This window comes from Tenrec ecaudatus, chromosome 6, assembly GCF_050624435.1.
Source record: "Tenrec ecaudatus isolate mTenEca1 chromosome 6, mTenEca1.hap1, whole genome shotgun sequence".
NCBI lineage: Eukaryota > Metazoa > Chordata > Mammalia > Afrosoricida > Tenrecidae > Tenrec > Tenrec ecaudatus.
In genome coordinates this window covers 51,605,053-51,624,040 of record NC_134535.1, presented here as the reverse complement: position 1 = coordinate 51,624,040, position 18,988 = coordinate 51,605,053, and the positions used below count along the sequence as shown (strand labels likewise).

The 18,988-nt window shown below is 38.5% G+C and overlaps 1 protein-coding gene across 10 annotated transcripts in view; it reads left to right on the top strand.

Annotated features, from left to right (window-relative positions):
- Nucleotides 1-18,988, top strand: part of NAV3 (neuron navigator 3) — a 924,907-nt gene that overhangs the window by 769,492 nt on the left and 136,427 nt on the right. For all 10 annotated transcript variants that reach the window (XM_075551244.1, XM_075551243.1, XM_075551247.1 and 7 more), the window contains 3 exons: nucleotides 717-825; nucleotides 1,502-1,885; nucleotides 11,526-11,645. In XM_075551244.1, coding sequence (XP_075407359.1) covers nucleotides 717-825; nucleotides 1,502-1,885; nucleotides 11,526-11,645 — 613 coding nt within the window. The remainder of the gene's footprint in view (nucleotides 1-716; nucleotides 826-1,501; nucleotides 1,886-11,525; nucleotides 11,646-18,988) is intronic.

Below are 18,988 nucleotides of genomic sequence, written 5' to 3'. Positions count from 1 at the left end.
ATAGGTGGTGGCTCTAGAAGGCCATTCTTTGTCGTGCGGTTTGGGTCAGGTCCCCTAGACAAATTTTGGCTTTAGCTGCCTTGGATCTTACATGAACTATAATATCAAAATGGAGAGCTTCTGTTCCCTATAGTATGAAATCATTAAAAAATAATCACATATGTAAATCTTGATTCTTGGGTCTAAGGAAATAATAGATTTTAAAGTTCTTACTTCTATAAAAAAATGACTTTCCTCTTATTCCCCAGAGTTCAAATGTATGTTTGCTATATAAGACTAGCTAATCTCAACTACTTCAAATATACTTAGAAAAAGATAATTATTGTAGGAATGAGAATTCAATTTATTTCAGATTTTTACATTAAGTTCAGTAACATAGAACTGTGTGCAGTATATTAAGCACCTATGTCAATATATGCAACATTTAAGAAGATCATAAATCTATAAACTATTATCATATTATCATCATTTCAAAATAATTGCTAGTGGCATTACGCTTGATTCTTTTCACATTTATTTGGAAAAAATATATAATTTTAAATGATTAACTATTTGGGATTTTCTCCTTATCTTTTTTACTTACAAAGGTGATATTTTATTAACTACATTTTTCTTGGTTGGTTTTTAGATAAGTATTAACTCAAAGACGTTAAGTGGCATGAACCGCTGTTCTGAGACGATGTGAATGTGTGTGTGTCTGTCCCCGGCTTTCCTAGGCGAAGACCCTGAAGCGAGAAGAATGCGGACAGTTAAAAACATTGCTGATTTGAGGCAGAATTTAGAAGAGACGATGTCTAGTCTCCGTGGGACCCAGATAAGCCACAGGTGGTTCTCAATTCTGCTTCTTGGAGCCCATAAATTTTAAAATAAATAATCAAAAGTTTGATGTTTATTAATGGTAGAGAAGAAATTTCAGCGACACCGTATCCCTTTTGCACGTAAGTTTTGCCTGGCTATCAACTGGCCACTCTCCTTACGCTGACAACCTCTGAAAAACAGGCAGGTGGTTTATTTGTGGATGTCCTCTATCCATCTCTCCTTTGATCTGATTGCTCATTGAAAGTGCATTAGGTGCTGCCACTTCCACAGCAGAAGGTGGGCTTTTGAAGCGGGAGGGCTTTTTCTGTCTGCCGTAGGGGTTTCAGAGGAAATGCCTCTGGTTGAGGTGGTTGGGAGACATTCATGCATATGGTGCCATTTTTTCTGGGAGGACGATGGTCAAGGTTTGTTGAGAATGTGAAATAGCATTGTTTTGTCTGAAATTCATGATAGCTTTTTCTTTTAAACACACACGCACACACATACACGAGAATGACTGCCCGTTCCCACATTTTGACATTTGTGGATTATCATCTCAAAGCACACATGTCATTTGGCTTTCAAGAAAATGGCGTACTTCTGAGACCTGCATGTCATCTCTGGCCTTTTCTGTCATTGTGCACTCTTGGTTTCTGCCCCCTGTGAGACCTCAGAGCAGTGATGTCACCCATTTCTCTGACAGCACTCTGGAAACCACCTTTGACAGCACTGTGACGACTGAGGTGAATGGAAGGACGCTGCCCAGCTTGACAAGTCGCCCCACCCCCATGACCTGGAGGCTGGGCCAGGCCTGTCCTCGGCTTCAGGCAGGAGACGCGCCCTCCCTGGGGGCCGGTTACCCTCGCAGCGGGACCAGTCGCTTCATCCACACAGATCCCTCCAGGTTCATGTATACGACACCTCTCCGCCGAGCTGCTGTCTCTCGACTGGGGAACATGTCGCAAATTGACATGAGTGAGAAAGCGAGCAGTGACCTGGACATATCTTCCGAAGTCGATGTGGGTGGCTATATGAGTGATGGCGACATCCTTGGGAAAAGCCTCAGGACCGACGACATCAACAGTGGGTGAGTGGCCCCGGCTCTGAGAGCATGTGAGAGCAGGAGGTGGCTCTCTAGGACACTTTCATTGTGACAAGGGCATAGGTCCACTCCCTACATCATTATGAACTGTGTGTAGAAATCTGAGGGCAGGTAGGTTACCTCAGCCCTTCTCTTTGGTTCATTTATGCAAGATGTGTATCTCAGACTTCTAGAAAGTGTTTTATTTATATGCTATTAAACTGTTCTATCGTCAGTTTAAAGAAATGCCCCTGGCCTGCATTGTTTGAAAGTGGTTACCCCCAACAGGCTTCTTAAATAACAGATTTTTGTAGTGAAGGACGTGGGAAGGAGACAGAAGGCATTGCTGAGCTTTTTGATTTTTCTTATTTGGCTTGTCAGAGCTGCCAGTCGCTGTTATGAGGAACAAATTCTTTCTAGCATCTTTCAACTATGCACTTCCAATTTAACTTGAGCATTTTAGCATTGGTGGATGCTTCAATCTATTTACTCTCCTTAGGGGGTCTCAGATTTCATATATATTGATATATATATGTATATATTAGTTCTTTTCCTTTCTGTTTTCTATTACATGCCTCCAAAGTTGTTATAACACACTTAAATGGAATGTGTTATTTATTTGGAATACTGATTAGAATTAGGGGTGTGTCTCAATAGAGGAAATAAAATATTCTATTCAAACTCCTTCTAGTGTTAGTTTTGTGGTGCACTGGTGGACTGCCTCAGAGGAACAGAGGAGAGGTTATGGTTTTACTGTGTCCCACGGGCTGCTATACTCAGCATCTTCCTGAAGCAGTGGGTTTGCTCTTTGTGCAATCTTAAAAAATAACAAATAGAGGCTAACTGGCCCATTGTATAATGCTAGGGCAAGACAAGTGTTGTCTTAATTAGTGTTCTCTATTTTATCTCCGTAGGTTCTAATATCCATTACAATGGCTACACAGAACTCACAGACAAAAATCATGATTAACGGGTCTATTAAGAAATTTAAGAAGTTGTAATGCCAGGGAAACATACTCAGGGGCGCTGTTTACCAGGACATGTTACAAAGCTCTTTCATGTCTGCTAATAAAAGCTCCAAAGATTCAGCTCCACTTCAGTGGCTCGGCTTCCCCATTTAAGTGTCCAGAAGCACCCTATTCCACATGGCATCCTCCTACACAAAAGCGCTCGCTTTTCTTGCTCCATGAAGTCTATCGATCTGATCCTTGCTCCGGCTTCTGCTGCTGCTTCTCTGATATTGTAGCTGTCATCTCGATCCAGGAGGTTCACTGTGCAGAGATCTCGCGTACAGAGGTTTCACTCCACTCCTGGTTCTTGCTGATCATGAGAGCCCTTGTCCTGCTTCTCAGAAGACTCATTTTATACACAACATGATGGCATTCCGGGAATTCATAATTCCTCACAGATGAATCCTACCAGACGCATGTAAGGAAAGGTAATTTGGTGGGAGTTTCAAACTTTGGCTAGAAGAACCACATTAAGTAATTCACTGCTCTTGAAAACAACACTCCCATTAAAACTCAGATCTGACTTCATGACCTAACTTTTTGTTAATTTGTTTCAATTTTTAACATTTGAGAACACGTCTTCATTAACTATGCATGTCGTGTAGACTCTGGCCTCCTCCTGGTCAGTGTACCTGTTGGCGGGTGTAAGAAATCGATGCTCTAGGCATTGTCCTTCCAGGCCTCGTTCCTTCAAGGCTTGTTTTGACTGGTGATTTGAGGCCAAGATATAAAAAGTTTCAAAAGATCCTGTTCTGATGTACTGACATTCGCTAGCTCCTACTTGATATCTATCCTCTGAATGAGCTTCGGCCAAACTGAGAATGAAGAGATGAATTAAGGTTAGTTTGAGTAGAAGGGCGTAAAGTTGCCCTGCAGTTAACGTATCTGAACGAGATCCTTCTCTGTTATGAGTTCCAGTTATCACTGGAGCTATTGGGCGCTACATTTTTGTAAATGTCTCTTTTATAAAGGAAATAATCTACAAAATTATATTTAGCCCGACAGTTCAAATATTCAATAAATTTATTATCACTTGCATTACAGGTATCATTTATACTAATAATTTGTAGTCAGTTATAATTTATACTTATCAATTTTATATGTGTTTGAGATCACTCTTAATGCATTGCCATAAACATTCCCAGAAGATCCTACTGAATCCAGAGAGTCTAATGACAAAAGAAGGGGTTTTCCATCTCTCGCCTCTTTCTTCTTTATTCTTACTTCTCTACCTTCTGCAGCTCCACCTGGCTTTTCTCTTTCTGACTCTTTAAACATGTGCATGAATATTTGTAATCACTATGCAAAGATGTTTGGGTGAAGATTTAGTTATATATATATAGATTTATACGCCAGGTGCATACACACATGGGCACGCAAACGATTCATATCCAGGAACTGCTTGAATCTGAACTCTGGGGGCCTCTTAAATTCAATGTGCAACGTCATCAAGACACTCGTGTAGATCAAAACTAAACCAAGAGTTCAGATATGGAGAAAATTCGAGATCCTGGCATAAAATGCAAAGGCTTGACTAAAAAAGGAAAGTATTTAATTTACATTCCTCAATTAAAATAGTTGAAAGGAAGTTTTATTATAAGAGAGATAGAATTTTAATGAAACACCAAAGATCAAATTAAAAATATTGTGAAAAGTATAAGACATTAAATAAACTTGAATAAAAGTAAATTTTGGAATCAGATCAGTTTGGTCTCTTCCCTTAACTGTGATTTAAAAATAGATATTGGGACTGGTATCGGTATCACTATGCCAACAAGTTCAAACTGTGTGCTAAAAGCAATGGGAAAACACGATTATTTTAGCTTTGAGAAGATTGCTTAATATTCACGGAAGATATCATGATGATGAGATGGTTTTAGAAAGACCAGTTCAGGAGAAGCATGCAAAATGGATTGAGAGAGGAAGCCCGGGGGTAAACTCCCGGCACTATTGCAAGCAGATTCAGTCTCACAAAGTCAGAATTATGGACATGGGATAGAAGGCGGAAAAGAAAATTCCTGTTGAGGCACTGTAAGTTCATGAAGGCACAAGAAGTGCAAAATATTCAGACAGAGTAGCTGGAGTATAAGAGAGTGGCACAGGAAGTGATTATACCTTCAGAGAAACAAGGAAAGGAAGAAAGGTGGAGGGAAAGAAACAGAGAAGAGAGAGTGAGATGTAAAGGTTGGTTGTTGAAAAGCAAAATTAATATCTACAACAGAAGTATAATGTAGAGAATCACATCATTTAGGAGATGGCAGGATTTGTGGAAGGCATACAGATACCTGGAGAAAAAATGTAGCCCGAAAAGGGGTATTGAGCCAAAGAATATGGGGTGGAATTGGTAAGAGCCACTTCTCAATGAGACGGCCTTCTTTTTCTGGCTCTTCCAAGTTTTCCGACTTTGCTGGGGGCAGTCTTACCACTTTTCTCTCTCAGTTTTTGGGAAACCATTTGAAATTTTCTTCTCTGACAGGTTTCTGCCTTACACAGATTCCACAGCTTACACGTTTTACTGCACTTATGCATGTACTATAGCCAAGGTATCATTGCTGAGTTCACTCACTACGCCAAGCAACAGCCTGGGCACTGGGACCATTTAGGTCAGTGGTGAACAATGTAGAGAAGATTCCTAACTGCTTGTAACATACATGCTGCCTTTCATATTTTGTGGGTTCTAAATTATTTAACAGATTAAAAGTAATGTACACACACATATATGTGCATATATTTATATATGATTTTTCTGACATATGCAGTATTTTTTTGAGGCAACATTGTTAGCAATTACATATAGTAATGCATATTGCAGGTATACATACTGGAACACATTTTATATTTTCTAGGCCTCAGTCTATATTCATTAACCTAAACTTCCAAAAAAAAACAAAAACAAATCTCAAACTTTCAGAAGCTTAACGCAAAGAAGTGCATTTCTCATGCATGTGACGTTCTTGCTGGAGCTTCTTACCATCTTAGGGAATGTAAGTGACCTAACGTCTGACTCGTGGCAACCCTACAGGAGAGGGGCGAACTGCCCTGGGAGTTTTCAAGAGAGTAACTCTTTCCCAGAGAAGAAAGCCCACTCTCCTCCCGCTGGGGTGTGGGGCTCGCATAGAACAGCCCACTGTGCCATGGCCTCTCCCGGGACCCCACCTGGTCCCTTAGACACTGAGATGCATGTGGTTCCACTGCCATCATCCTGGATGATGCTAGCCATTGATATTCCACAAACCTTTGGAAAAAGACAATGGTATGAGAATATTGTGTATGCATTTTACATGTGCATACCACTTCTACCTCTGTCTCCTTCTTCAGACAGCCATCTAGCTATGTCTAGCTCTCAGCAAGTCCAAGAACATGGTTTAACTGTGCACTCAGGGAGGAGAAAGAAGTAATTGGGCGAAAGCTAGCTAGTCTTTGCCAAATTGACTACTGAGACCAAAATATGTTTTTATATCCTTTGTCCTTGTTTGAAACCTGACTCCTGGATCTAGTCCATCTCCATTTTGACCTCAATCGGGCCTTCAGAGAAGGTCCTGAACTTCTCTTAAGGAGCTCTCACATGACCCTTTCAAAGATTTGCTAAGAGTCTCTAAATTTTATGTGGACCAACAAGGTCATCCATACTCAGCATTCAAGGTGGAAGGGAAAACAAAGTAAAAACACGACAAATCCTGTATAAAACATGTCCTCTGGCAGTAATCACCTCCTAAGACTTGTGAGTTTTCTGTGTCCCGGAGTGGAGTACAAGAAAATGACACTTAAAGACTGACTATGAATCTTGTCTCCCACTTGGAAGGAGATTGGGCATGAGGATGGGTTGGCTAGAAGGTCTGGAGGAGACTCGGGCTGCGCTCTTACTGTCCTGCGTGGATCACCACTGTGCACCGTGTGATGTGAAGGTGCCCACGTAGCACAGTGGTTCCAGGTTCGGCTGCTAGCAGAAATCACAGCGATTCAAAACACGAGGGAGCTCCGCTGGAGAAAGACACACCTTTCTACTCCCAGAAAGAGCCATGGCCTCAGAAAGGCACAGTGTCAGCTCTACCCTGTCTGAGAGGGTCTCTGCGAGTCAGAAGTGGCTGGTGGCACTGTGGTTTAGAGTTGAGTGTATAATCGGCCCTTGTTGGCTTAGTCAAAGGGAGGCCAGAGAGAGCCTGAGGCTTCCCAGAAAAGTTTTACTTTGCAGGTTTTTTTAAACATAAGAAAAAAGGGCATGGGGTGTTATGTGCTATTGGTCATGAAAATTGAACAACAGAGACAGCTTTCTGTTCTAAAAATTTCAAAGTATTTTTATAGAAAAAAAGACTCAAGACATTCTAATGAATTAAGATGTTCGATTTAGGTTTGCATTTTCTTTCTTCTCATGGACCCACAGGGAACATCCTGGAGTAATTGGAGAAAGTTCTTTTTTCCCATTTGCTTTAGAGAGAACTTATAAAATGAGTTAATAGACATTATAAAAATTCAGAATTTCTTGAAGCATGTAAAGGCTTATTTCTGTCTTCTCTCTTTGAAATTACTTTAAACACTTGGGCTATGAACCCATCAGCAATTAGGATTTAGTCAGAGGAAGTCCTCTTATTTGTAATAAAGCCTCTTTGAAAAAGTATCCGTTTGTGAGGAAAGGAAAAATATATTAAAACAACATTCTTGAAAACTTGGAAGGAAGCAATATATTTGAATTGGGTGGAATCTGAAGATATCTGAGAGTGTAATGGTGAATACTTCAGCTAAGAACATAACCTAATATTCTACTTGAAGTACATATCCCAAACAGAAAGTCCTGTAAGAAATCAATTGAATGAATGAAATTAAAAGGAAAAGTATACTACACTATCATTGTTTCTGTCCTTGTCTTCCTTCTAGTCCCCTTCAGTAACTTTATGATGGAAGGATGTACAACTGTGGAAAGTCAATATTTTCTAAGACAGTTTGTTCCCAATTTGTTCTTTTGGCAGTCTATGATGCTTGCAATGTTCTTCACCAGTACCATAATTCAGATGCATTGCTTCTTTGATCTTCCGTATTCAATAAGCAATTTTCATATGCATATGGGATATTGAAAATTCTATGACTGATTATTCCGGAATTCTCACTGCAATCCTCAAAGGGACCTCCTTGCTCTTCAATAGACTAAAGAGATCTTGTGCCGCAGATTTACCAATTGTAATGTGCCGTTTGGTCTCTTTCCTGGTGTTTCCATGAGCATTGATTGTGCATCCAAACATGATGAAAACCTTGACAGCTTCAATATTTCCTCCATTATTATGATGGTACTTACTGGTACAGTTGTGAGGGTTTGGATTTTCTTTACATCGAGTTGTAATTCAAACTGAGGTTTCAATTCCTCATCTTCACCAGCAAGTGCTTCAAGTGCTCCTTATTTCAACACATGAGGTTGCATTGTCTGCATATCACAGATTGTTAATAAGATTTCTAGTTGGCTATGGGTTGGAACTACCTGGCCAACACAAAAATCAACAACTCTTTATAGATTTTACATGATAATACATCTGCAATAGTTATTAGTCCTCCTATATTTTCAGAGAAAGAAAATTGAGGCACAGTTTAAGAAGTTTGTCCAAAGTCTTTAATTAGTAAGCCACTAAACTTACTAATTATATAATTAATCCCCTTCTGTAACCCAGTTTTAAACTATTTGATTAATCATCAACTGAATAGGGGAATTAAAGGCTTGATGGGCTTGATTATATTTTTAATTGCAAAAAATTAAGTCAAGTTGAATATGATTAAATAAATAAACTAAATATGATTAAATAAGATGAGACTTTATCTTAAGTGTTGAAGTCTTCTTAATATTGAAGATAGGTATGAGTCTAACATTCTGTGGCTTCTTTCTTTGTGCCTCTGTCTCATTCTTACATTTTGAGACGTTTTTCAGTAATTTTTTTGCTGGTGGAAAACAACATTTCCCTTATTTCTATTATCCTCAACTTTATAATTTTATGTGTATAACAACTCACTGCCATTGAGTAGATTCCAACTAATACTAACCCTAAAAGGACAGAGAACTGTCCCTATATGTTTCCAAGACTGTAACACTCCATGGGACTAGAGAGCCTCATTTTACTCCTGCAGAGAAGCTAGTGGTTTTGAACTGCTGACCTTAGGCTTAGTAGTCCAACATTTAACCCCCTATGCCACCAGAGTTCATTTTATGTATATACACACAAACATACAGACACATACATTCTGTGTATATGTTATGTATATACGAGTCGGGGTACCACTGCTTTCCTAGTACCCATTTTTCCTGCTGGGAAAGCATAAAGCAACTCGCTGTGATTTAGTGTGCCCAGTGATGTCACGTGGGAAAGTTCTCTCTGGTCACAGTGAATTTTTTCATGAAAGCAGTTTTACTTGAACTGCATGTGTGTGGAGGGGGGGCGGTGTGCTGATTTAAGAGAACAGCGTGCGGCTGAAATTTTGTTTCCTGCTCAAGGAAAAATGCCACAGAAACTGTTGTGATGTTGAGCACAGCTTACAAGGACAGTACTGTGGGAAAAACTCAAAGGTATGAGTGATTTTCTCATTTCAAAAAAGGTGAACTGTCGATTGATGACAAACTTTGTTCTGGCTATCTGTCAACTTCCCAAATGGTTGAAAATTCGTGCACATGTGCTCCAAGACCCACGTAGACCATTGATGAGGACTATTTTGGAGTTCGGTTCAGCATATTTTAATGGAAGATTTGGGAATGAGAAGGGTCGCTGTGAAAGTTGAGCCTGGGGTTTTGACTGAAGAGCAACAAGAGCATCGAGTGGAAACATGCCATGTTTGAAAGAGCAGCTCCGAAGTGACCCAGACTTTCTACGGAGGTCATTACTGGGGAAGAAACATGGTGTTCTTTTCACAACCCTGAGAGCAAACATCAATCAAGCCATTGGAAGGCACCATCGTCACCTCACCCGAAAAGAGCTCGTCAAGTGAAATCAAAGATCAAGACAATGCTCATATGTTTTTTGTTTTGTTTTGTTTTTTTATGTGAAGAAGAAAATGCATTTGGAGTTTATTCCACCAGATCAGACTGTTAATAAAGCTTTCTATTAAGAGGTTCTGAAAGATTTTATAACAGTATGTGACAAAAAGGCATGGTTTATGGCAGAAGGGGGACTGGTTTTGCCACCCTGACAATGCACCTGTTTACGCAGCCATCTCAGTGCACCAGTTTGGAGCAAAAACTAGCATGCCTCTCTTGCCCCATTCACCTTTCTCACCTGACCTCCCTCCATATGACTTAGTCTTATTTCCATGAATGAAGAGGGACATGAAAGCACAGCGATTTGACGATGTAGAAGAGGTGACAAAAAAAGCAAGGGAGGTGCTGTCAGCCATCCAAACAGATGAGTTTGAAAAATGTTTCCAAAAAAGAAAATGAAAAATGTTTCCAAGAGTGGAATTGTAGATTTGACAAATGTATTAAGTGTAATGGAGAGTACTTTGAAGGTGATAAGGTTGTTTTGTTAAAAAATAAATAAATAAATGTATTGCTTTGGGGAAAATAATTTCTGGGTTTTTTTTGTACCCCTTCAAATACATATACATACAAACAAACATATATGTATACCCCATAAGGATCTACATCTATGCAGAAATATATGTGTACATATAAGTTTATGTTTCTGTTATTATTAGCTATTATGGAAAGGCTGAGTTGTACCTTAATTCTAACTGACAAAGACAGAGACCTTAATGGGCCATCATGAAGAGGAGACTAGCACTCTCCTGTAATTCCTCCTGTGTAGGAAAGCAGTGGGAATCCGTCAGGACTCCTAGGGAGAAAGATGAAGCTGTCTGCCCCAGGAAGATTGCCTGTCTCAAAAACTCTATGGGAGAGTTCTACTCTGCCCTCCAGGTCTCTGTGCATCAGAATCTAGTGGACAGCATTAGTTTTTTTAGGGAAGCAAAATTGCTTAATAGTCACATAACTATTATGGTCTACTAAATCTCTGTGATGGTGGCAGTGGTCACATGATGCCAAGAAGTTAATTCTCAGAGACAGGTAGCTTGACAGACAGCATGGTACCTTGACTCGGCATTGCATGATTGTTAAGATCATGGTTACTGAAGGCAACATCTAGATTTCTCTCTCAGCACTATGGTAGCTATGGAGTGACCTTGTGCCAGGATTTAACCTTTTGTACCTACTTATTTTCTTCATCTTTATAATGGGGATATAATTATGGCATTGTATTTAAATTATTTGGAATACTTCCTGATTCATATTAAACACTTAATTCACATTTGTTTTATTTTAGGTTGGTGGCCAACTCTGTAGTACATCTTATACATAAATCAGTTAATCTAATTATAAGTTCATGATGGTCTTTACAAAATAATATATTGCTATTATTTTGTTTTCATTAAATGACTACATGCTTTCTAAAAGAGATCATAAAAGAGAAGATAAAGTTATAGTAGGCCAATTACTTGTAATAATAAACTTTGCCAATAAACAAAAATATTTTCAAATTTTTCATGATCAGTAGACTGTTAATACAGTAGGGACTCCAATAGAGCAAATTTGAAATTTATGATTAGTTTATTAAGTTAAATTATACAATGAGAACATTTAATTTTCTGTAAATTAACTAAACACTTGTTTTCAGATACATGACAGATGGAGGGCTCAACCTGTACACTAGAAGCTTGAACCGAATACCAGATGCAGCAACTTCCAGGGATGTCATCCAGAGAGGGGTTCACGATGTCACGGTGGATGCAGACAGGTAACATTCCCAATGTGTGATGTCAAATCATGAATAAAACAAGGTCATCAATAGATCATATGACTCTCAGTATAAACCAAAATGACTTTTTCTAATATGATGATTATCTTTTAAATATTTATGAACAAAAGTAATTTCATTTGCCAAGCATTTTTCATTATTTAATAGTGAAAAAATCATGCTAATAATGAGACTATTCTTAAATTTCAGGCTATGTAGTGACAAATTTCAGTATTTGTAAGCCATATGGTAAATGTAGACTTAGTGTCCTATTTTAAAGTCGCTGTGCTTGATTAATTTCTTTCAGCTCAGATACTCTCAGATTTACCTGGAGGCCAATGATCAAAAGATTCAAAAATATTTGTTATGATCACGCTTTGTGCTTTGCTCAGGGTATTGTTGAACATGTGTAACAACTCTTGCTTTAGGCTAATTTCTGCTTCTCTCAGATTGTCTTCAAAAGGGGTATGTGAATTCAAACGCTATTATTTTTATGGAAATTGCTTTGCCAATTTTGTCGGGATCATTGCTGTTAGGGAATATTGCCTTTGTAAAATAATATCGTAAGATGCCTTCCTGGCATGATTTGGTCCTTTATTCACACAGCATCTTGAATTAATTGAGCAGGATGAAGTTCCATTTCCAGTATACTATATGTCAACCTTTAGGGTGCTTCTTGTTCTTTAATTCCATATTTGTGAAAAATTCAAAGATGAAAATGTATTCCATATACTTATTAAAATAATAGCTCTGTTAGTTTATTGGGCATACTTGGTTTCAACCAATACCAAGGCTGGACAGTAGATTCTGTTTCTCATCTTTTCAGTTTCTCCTCACTCAAATCTCTGCTGATATCTTGCTTCATGCTGGGAGACAGTGATCCAAGCTCTCACTCTAGATGTACCCCATTGTCCTAGGCTGTGCGCCATGCATATGTGCAGAATGTGGTTAAAATCGCTCTCAGGAAACTGTTGGCCCGTCTCCCTCCATTGCTTTTCAATCATTTTCCTCCTACTCTACCTCACTTGCTTCAAACACACTGTACTTCGTTTTGCCCTTGGTGTAATCGAAACTAAAGCTAAAGCTTATTCTCATTGTAGAGTTTGAGAACCCATGCCTTTTCATCCCGAAATACAATTTTCTATGACCATTGCACTATTACTTCCTCCCATCATTAGTGTTAACTTAATGTTACTCTTTCTCACTGGCTTGTTGCTGTTGTCAAGGGACAGTGAGTCAGCTCCGACCCAAAGCTACCCTGTGCCTAACAAACCAAGCACTGCACAGTCCTACGCCATCCTCACAGTTGTCCCCGTGCCTGAGCGCATTGATGCAGCCACTGTGTCCGTCCGTCTCCTCGAGGACCTTCCTCTTTTTGACCACCCTTCCACTTTACCAAAAATGCTGTCCTTCTCTGGGGACTGGTCTCTCCTGGCAATATGTCCATAGTATGTAGGATGAAGTCCTGCCATCCTCTAAGGAGCCCTCTCTGTTTCGTCCAACATAGGTTGGTTTGCCCTTTGAGCAGTCCACGGTACTTTCAATGTGATTCTCCAGCACAATGCAGTCTTCCTTATTCGGTGTCCAACTTCACATGCATGTAAGACAGTTGAAAACACCATGGCTTGGGTCAGGTTCACCTTAGTCCTGAAAGTGCCATCCTTGCTCGTCAGTACTCTGAAGAGGTCTTGTGCAGCAGATTTACTCATTGCAGCGAGTCTTTTGATCCCTTGACTTGCTTCTGTGAGCATTAGTGTGGATCCAGGGAGACAAGTCAAAATCCACGGCAACTTCCAACGTCCCTCCATTTATCATGCATGATGTTACCTATTGGTCCAGTGGTGACGATGTTGGTCTTTCTTACATTAAGTTGCAATCTATACTGAAGGCTACAATCCTTGATCTTCTCAACAAGAACTTCAATTCTTCCTCACTTTCAGAAAGCGAGTTTGTGTAATCTGCCTGCCCCAGAGTGTTAGTTAGCATTCCTTCGATGCTGATGCCACACTCATCTTTGTATTGTCCAGTTTTTCTGATGATATGCTCAACATATATATTGAACAGGTCTGGTGAGAGGATACATTCCTGATGAACTCCTTTCCTGATTTTAAACCTGGCAGCATTCCTTTGTTCTGTTTGCACAATTGCCTCTTGATCCATGTACAAGTTCCACATGAGCATAATGAAGTGTCCTGGAATTCCCAACGTCCTCAAAGTTATCCACAGTTTATTATGGTCTACACCATATTGTCTGCTTTGAACCAAGATTCATATGACATTAACAATGAGATCCCTAGTTTCAAGTCCTCTTCTGACGCTGGTTTGAACTTCTGGCATTTTGCTGTCAACGTACTGCTACGATCATTTTTGGATGATCTTAAGCAAATTTTTACTCATGTGTCATATCGCTCTATACTTTGAGCATTTTGCTGATTCACTTTTCTTTGGAATGGACACAAATATGGATCTCTTCCACTCAGTTGGCCAGGTATGTATCAAGGGTCTAAATAGAAAATTTCAAAGGGAAGTTTGAGAAAACAAAGCCAAATATTATAGCAAAATGTGCAAGGACCTAGAATTGGAAAACCAAGATAGAAGAATATGCTTAGCTCATCTGAAACTGAAAGAACTAAAGAATAAAGTCCAGTTACAATTTTCCTGGCATAGATGAGCGAGTGCTTCCAATGCTTCTTCAGCTTGCTGAAACATTTCCATGGGTATTTCATCAATTCTTGGATTCTTGTTTTCGGATAATGAATTCGATGCATTTTGAAATTCGTCCTTAGTACCATTGGTTCTTGCTCATGTGCTACTTTCTGAAACGGTGCACTATTGACTAGTTCTTTTTGAGTACAGTGACTCTATATTCTTTCCATCTTCTGATGCTTTCAGCATCATTCAAAACTTTGCCTATAGACTCTCAGTATTGCAATTTGAGGGCTGGATTATTTTTGCAGTCCTCGCCATTTCAGACGTGCCAACTACATTCTTTCCTTTTGATTTCCCAATTCTAAGTCTTTGCACAGTTTGTTATCATATTTGGATGTGACTTCTCAAGCTGCCCTTTGAACGTCTTTATTCAGTCCCTTGGCTTCACCCTTCCTTCCATTTGATTTTGCTACTCTCTTCTGGCACCCCCTTTGATATTTTTTTATTTCCTGCCCTTTTAATGACCTTTTACTTTCTTTATGACCGATTGTCTTGATTTCTTCCCACACTCTGAGTAGCTAAGCAGTACTTCCTTTCCAATCATTTTCTTACCTATGGTTTTCTATTACTTTATTTCCTGCACATATCAGGCCTTGAATATAGTATATTTTAATTTGTTTTATTTCCATGTCCTTATAATAAATTTAAACTGCTGACCTGATAGCTAACTACCCAGTGTGTAGCTCACAATGCCACCGGTTTGCCAATTTAAGGTTGTGAATATAAAATTTTGTCATAGCTATCATAGGTTGATTCTTTAACAAATTTAATGGACTGAAGGGAAAAATGAATGAAATAGCTGGAAGGTAGTTCTAATTATATAAATAATCAATTAAGGCAAAGGAAGAGACAAGTTATTATAAGGATACATGGAGGTTTCAGGCAGTTTGTGGAAAATTTTCATTATTCTCTTTTTCTGTGATCTTTCTGAAGCCCTCTTGTCTTGTGAAAGAGAAAGAATGTGGAAAATAAGACAGGGTGTAGCCAGGAGAAAATCCAAAGTTATCAATACTGCTTTGCAAACTAATGATTGTTATATGATAGTGGAAACATTAATGGAAGGGGACTCTGAAGGTCTTTGGGGAATGAGTTTGAGAGGACAGAACCTAGAAAAAAACACACACGTGGCCTTAATTTGGAACGTGATGGAATGGCCAGCACTCTTGATCCATGGGGGCTGCAGAATCTAGAGTCTAGATTGAGAACTGTAGATCAACAGAAACATACAAGGTCTAATAAATTGGTGCCTGCAAGAACATTGGTTCTGAACCCTGGTACCTGGATCAGCAGAATGAACATCTTTGGAGAACTTTACAGAAATGCAGATTCTTAGTGCCATCCAAGACCTACTGAATCAAAAACTCTTAGGATGGGTCTCAGCAATATTAGGTTTAATAACTGTTACCAGGTATTATATCACTATCTTATTATAATAACAAAGTAGATTCTAGGCCACAAATATTGTGTAACATAAATATTGAAAGTAAAAAGGGCACAAGCTCCATCAAGGGAAAGAGACTATCTAAATATCAAAATATACCAATGCCATTTTTCATTATATGAGATTAAAGAATGATGTACGGCACCTGAAATTAATTCTGTTTGATATATCCAGTTTTGAAAATTATGTAAAAAGTTTTTGAAAGCACCATAGTAACTTGGATAAATTAAGCAGTAACAAGGTCAGAGTGAAAATCCTCCAATAACAAAGGGTCTGAAGAGTTTATGAAATAGTTTGGAATGCATCCTCTTAAAGTATTGTGGTTATCTAAGTCTTATTGTAACTGAAAAACATCTCATATATATGTTTTATCTTCATTTTGGTTATTTTTTTCTTAATTTTCATATCCATTCCAAGTAGGATGGGTAAGAAAATCTATAAAACAATACAAAATTATTACTTCTTTGTTCAAGTTTGCTCAACAAAGTAAGGAAAATGCTGTCGTTGGGGGATGTGAACTTGATCTCTGCTGATTTGCTTTATTTAGCCTTTTAATTCTGGCTTCTTAACTCCAACATGGCCCAATACTATTGCAGAATGCAGCAAGGTAGGGAACTTGTTCTGGAAATAAAAACACACACTGAATTACAGGTAGCATTTTAAAAGCCAAAAGTTCTTTGTTAATATCCTCATCTGATTAGTTTTAAAAGTATCTTCTCTGTGCTCCTCTGCCTTGTTGCTCATCATTCCTTATGCAGACACATCTGTAATTGTATCCTTATGTGTGTATTTCAGTCATAGAGTATGAGATACTTGATTCTAGGGACAGCATCTAATTAATAACTGTATCTCCAAAGCATAACGTACTTTGGATCTCAAAAAAATATCTTCAATGAAAATCAGTGAAATAGCTATGTCAGTTCTTGAAACATAGAAATGCTACTTTAAAATTTTTTAAGTCTTTACAAAATGCTGTTTCAGTGGGTATATGTGTTCGTGTTTCCTAGACAGCATTTCTTTTCCCATGAACTGAAATTTGTTTGCGTTAAAAGTGAATTTTGTGGAATGTGATACACTTAAACACAGATTTTAATATCCCTCTTAAAGGGTCAGAATTTATTGTACATTAACTTATGGACGACAAAGTTGTGCAGTTGAAATAAAACCTGCTTAGTTTTATTTTGTTTAGTCTTCCTTAAACAGTTTCAGCTTTGATTTCCCCCATTTTTTTCTGTATAGTGATTTTTTAATTTTAATAAATTCTTCATTAGTCTAATGTACTCCTTTATTGAATATAATAATTAAAATTCAAAAGTATTCTGTGATATCTCCAAGATCGCACAGTTATTAGTACAAGGAATCAAATCAAGTCTTGCTTTTCCTTATGGTTGCCAAACTCGCGTGATGATGTTCTTCTAAATGATACTAATTATTATGGGTTGATTCAATTTAGAAAGTTGCTTAGTGACAATATTTTGTTGACTAGAAGTGTAAAAAAATCAACATTTTTATTTTTAATGTTTCTTAAAATTGTAATAAAACATGTTAAGTAATAATGTATTTATATAGGATCAAAATAAGTTACTATAATAGCAACGAACTTGATCAATTGTTGTTGCTAAAGTTAGGGTTATAAGTTCCCCTTTGAGAAATTTAGTTTTAAAATGGATGAATAATAGAGAGGAGTTGAGTTGTTCTTATCAACAGATCTGAAATAGCCCTAAGGAAAAGAGGAATCCTTTAAAAGGCCATCTACACGTTAAGTATTGCATTGTTCAAGAGAGTGCACCCCTTTAACTTTTCATCTTACTCCAATATCAATGACCGTATGTGTGCTGTATCAACTGTAGTCTCTATTTTATCTCTAGACTATACTAGCTACACAGAACTCAGTCTACACTCTACACAGAACTCAGACAAAATTCATTATTAAAGGTTTTATTAAAGAAGTTATTAGTTTGTAGTTACAAAGCTCATTCAGAGATGCCAATAGATGCCCAAAGGGCATGCCACTCACTACCCTATAAAGCCTCAACCCTGAAGCCTTCAGTTCAATCTGTGTGAGTCAGCAAACCCAGCTCCTTGAATTAGGTGCCCAGAGGCACCCCCCTCCCTCCAGCAAGCTTCAGCCCAACAGCAGTTCTTATAGTCCAAATCAGAAGAACATGCCATAACCATTGCACCACAGACTCCTGCCACAGCAGGGTAGGAATATTGAGGAAGGATGACTCAGAGGCAGGGAGACTGCTTAGGAGGCAATGTTAAAAGGCGAGAGATAGAGATAGTGTTTCTAGAGGATTTGAGGTTTGTGTGCATAACTCCCCAGTGGGTATGTCCTCAGAGATCTGGGGTCATTTTCTGTATAAATGTTAATGTTTATATATATCATCTGCTCAAGCAGATCACATGTAAGGTTGTAAATCGTATATCACAGGAACAGTCTAAAAGGGGTAGCAGTCTAAAAGGGTAGCTATATGGCCGTATTCAGAGGGAGCGGCATTGTGACAGTGGACAAAAACAAATAACACAGTAATGAGCACAAAAGATTGCCAAACTACTTGAGTTGTTAAGTGAAACCCTTCATTAGCACTGCTTTTAGTATTTCTCATAAAACATCTATAAGATCAGTTGTTTAGTGCTATTATATGTTGTCCAGTCGGCTCTGACTCATAATGAACCAAATTCAACAGAAGTAAATAAATAGCCCAGTTTTCCAGTCTGGAGCCACCTTCAGAGCCATTGGGGTGTTTGAGCCCTTGTATATGTTAGTGCGTTCCAACCAAGGAAGCCCATCCTCTAGCACGTTAGCAAACACTTTGCTGTGGGGATCCTTAGACTTTCTATTGACTACTTTTTGGAAGTTAATGGCCAGATCTTTCTTGATAGCTTGTCTTAGTGAAGAAACTACTGAAATCCATCCATCACGTGTGACTCGACTGGTATTTGAGATGCTGGTGACAGAGCTTTCAGAATCAAAAGCTCACGTAGGTCAGCTCTCCAGTCACAGCACCTCAGTCCTGCCTGAGGCCTATTTTGGCAGAAACTAATTACAGTTTGTTTAAAAACACTATGGGAACAAACAGGCTAAGAGCATACATCTATATTCCTAGTGAGGAGTGAAAAAGCAAACCCTGAGAGAAAACTTTTGAAATTTAAAGAATTAATAAAGCTGTGGAGCTATTTGAAGAGGCAG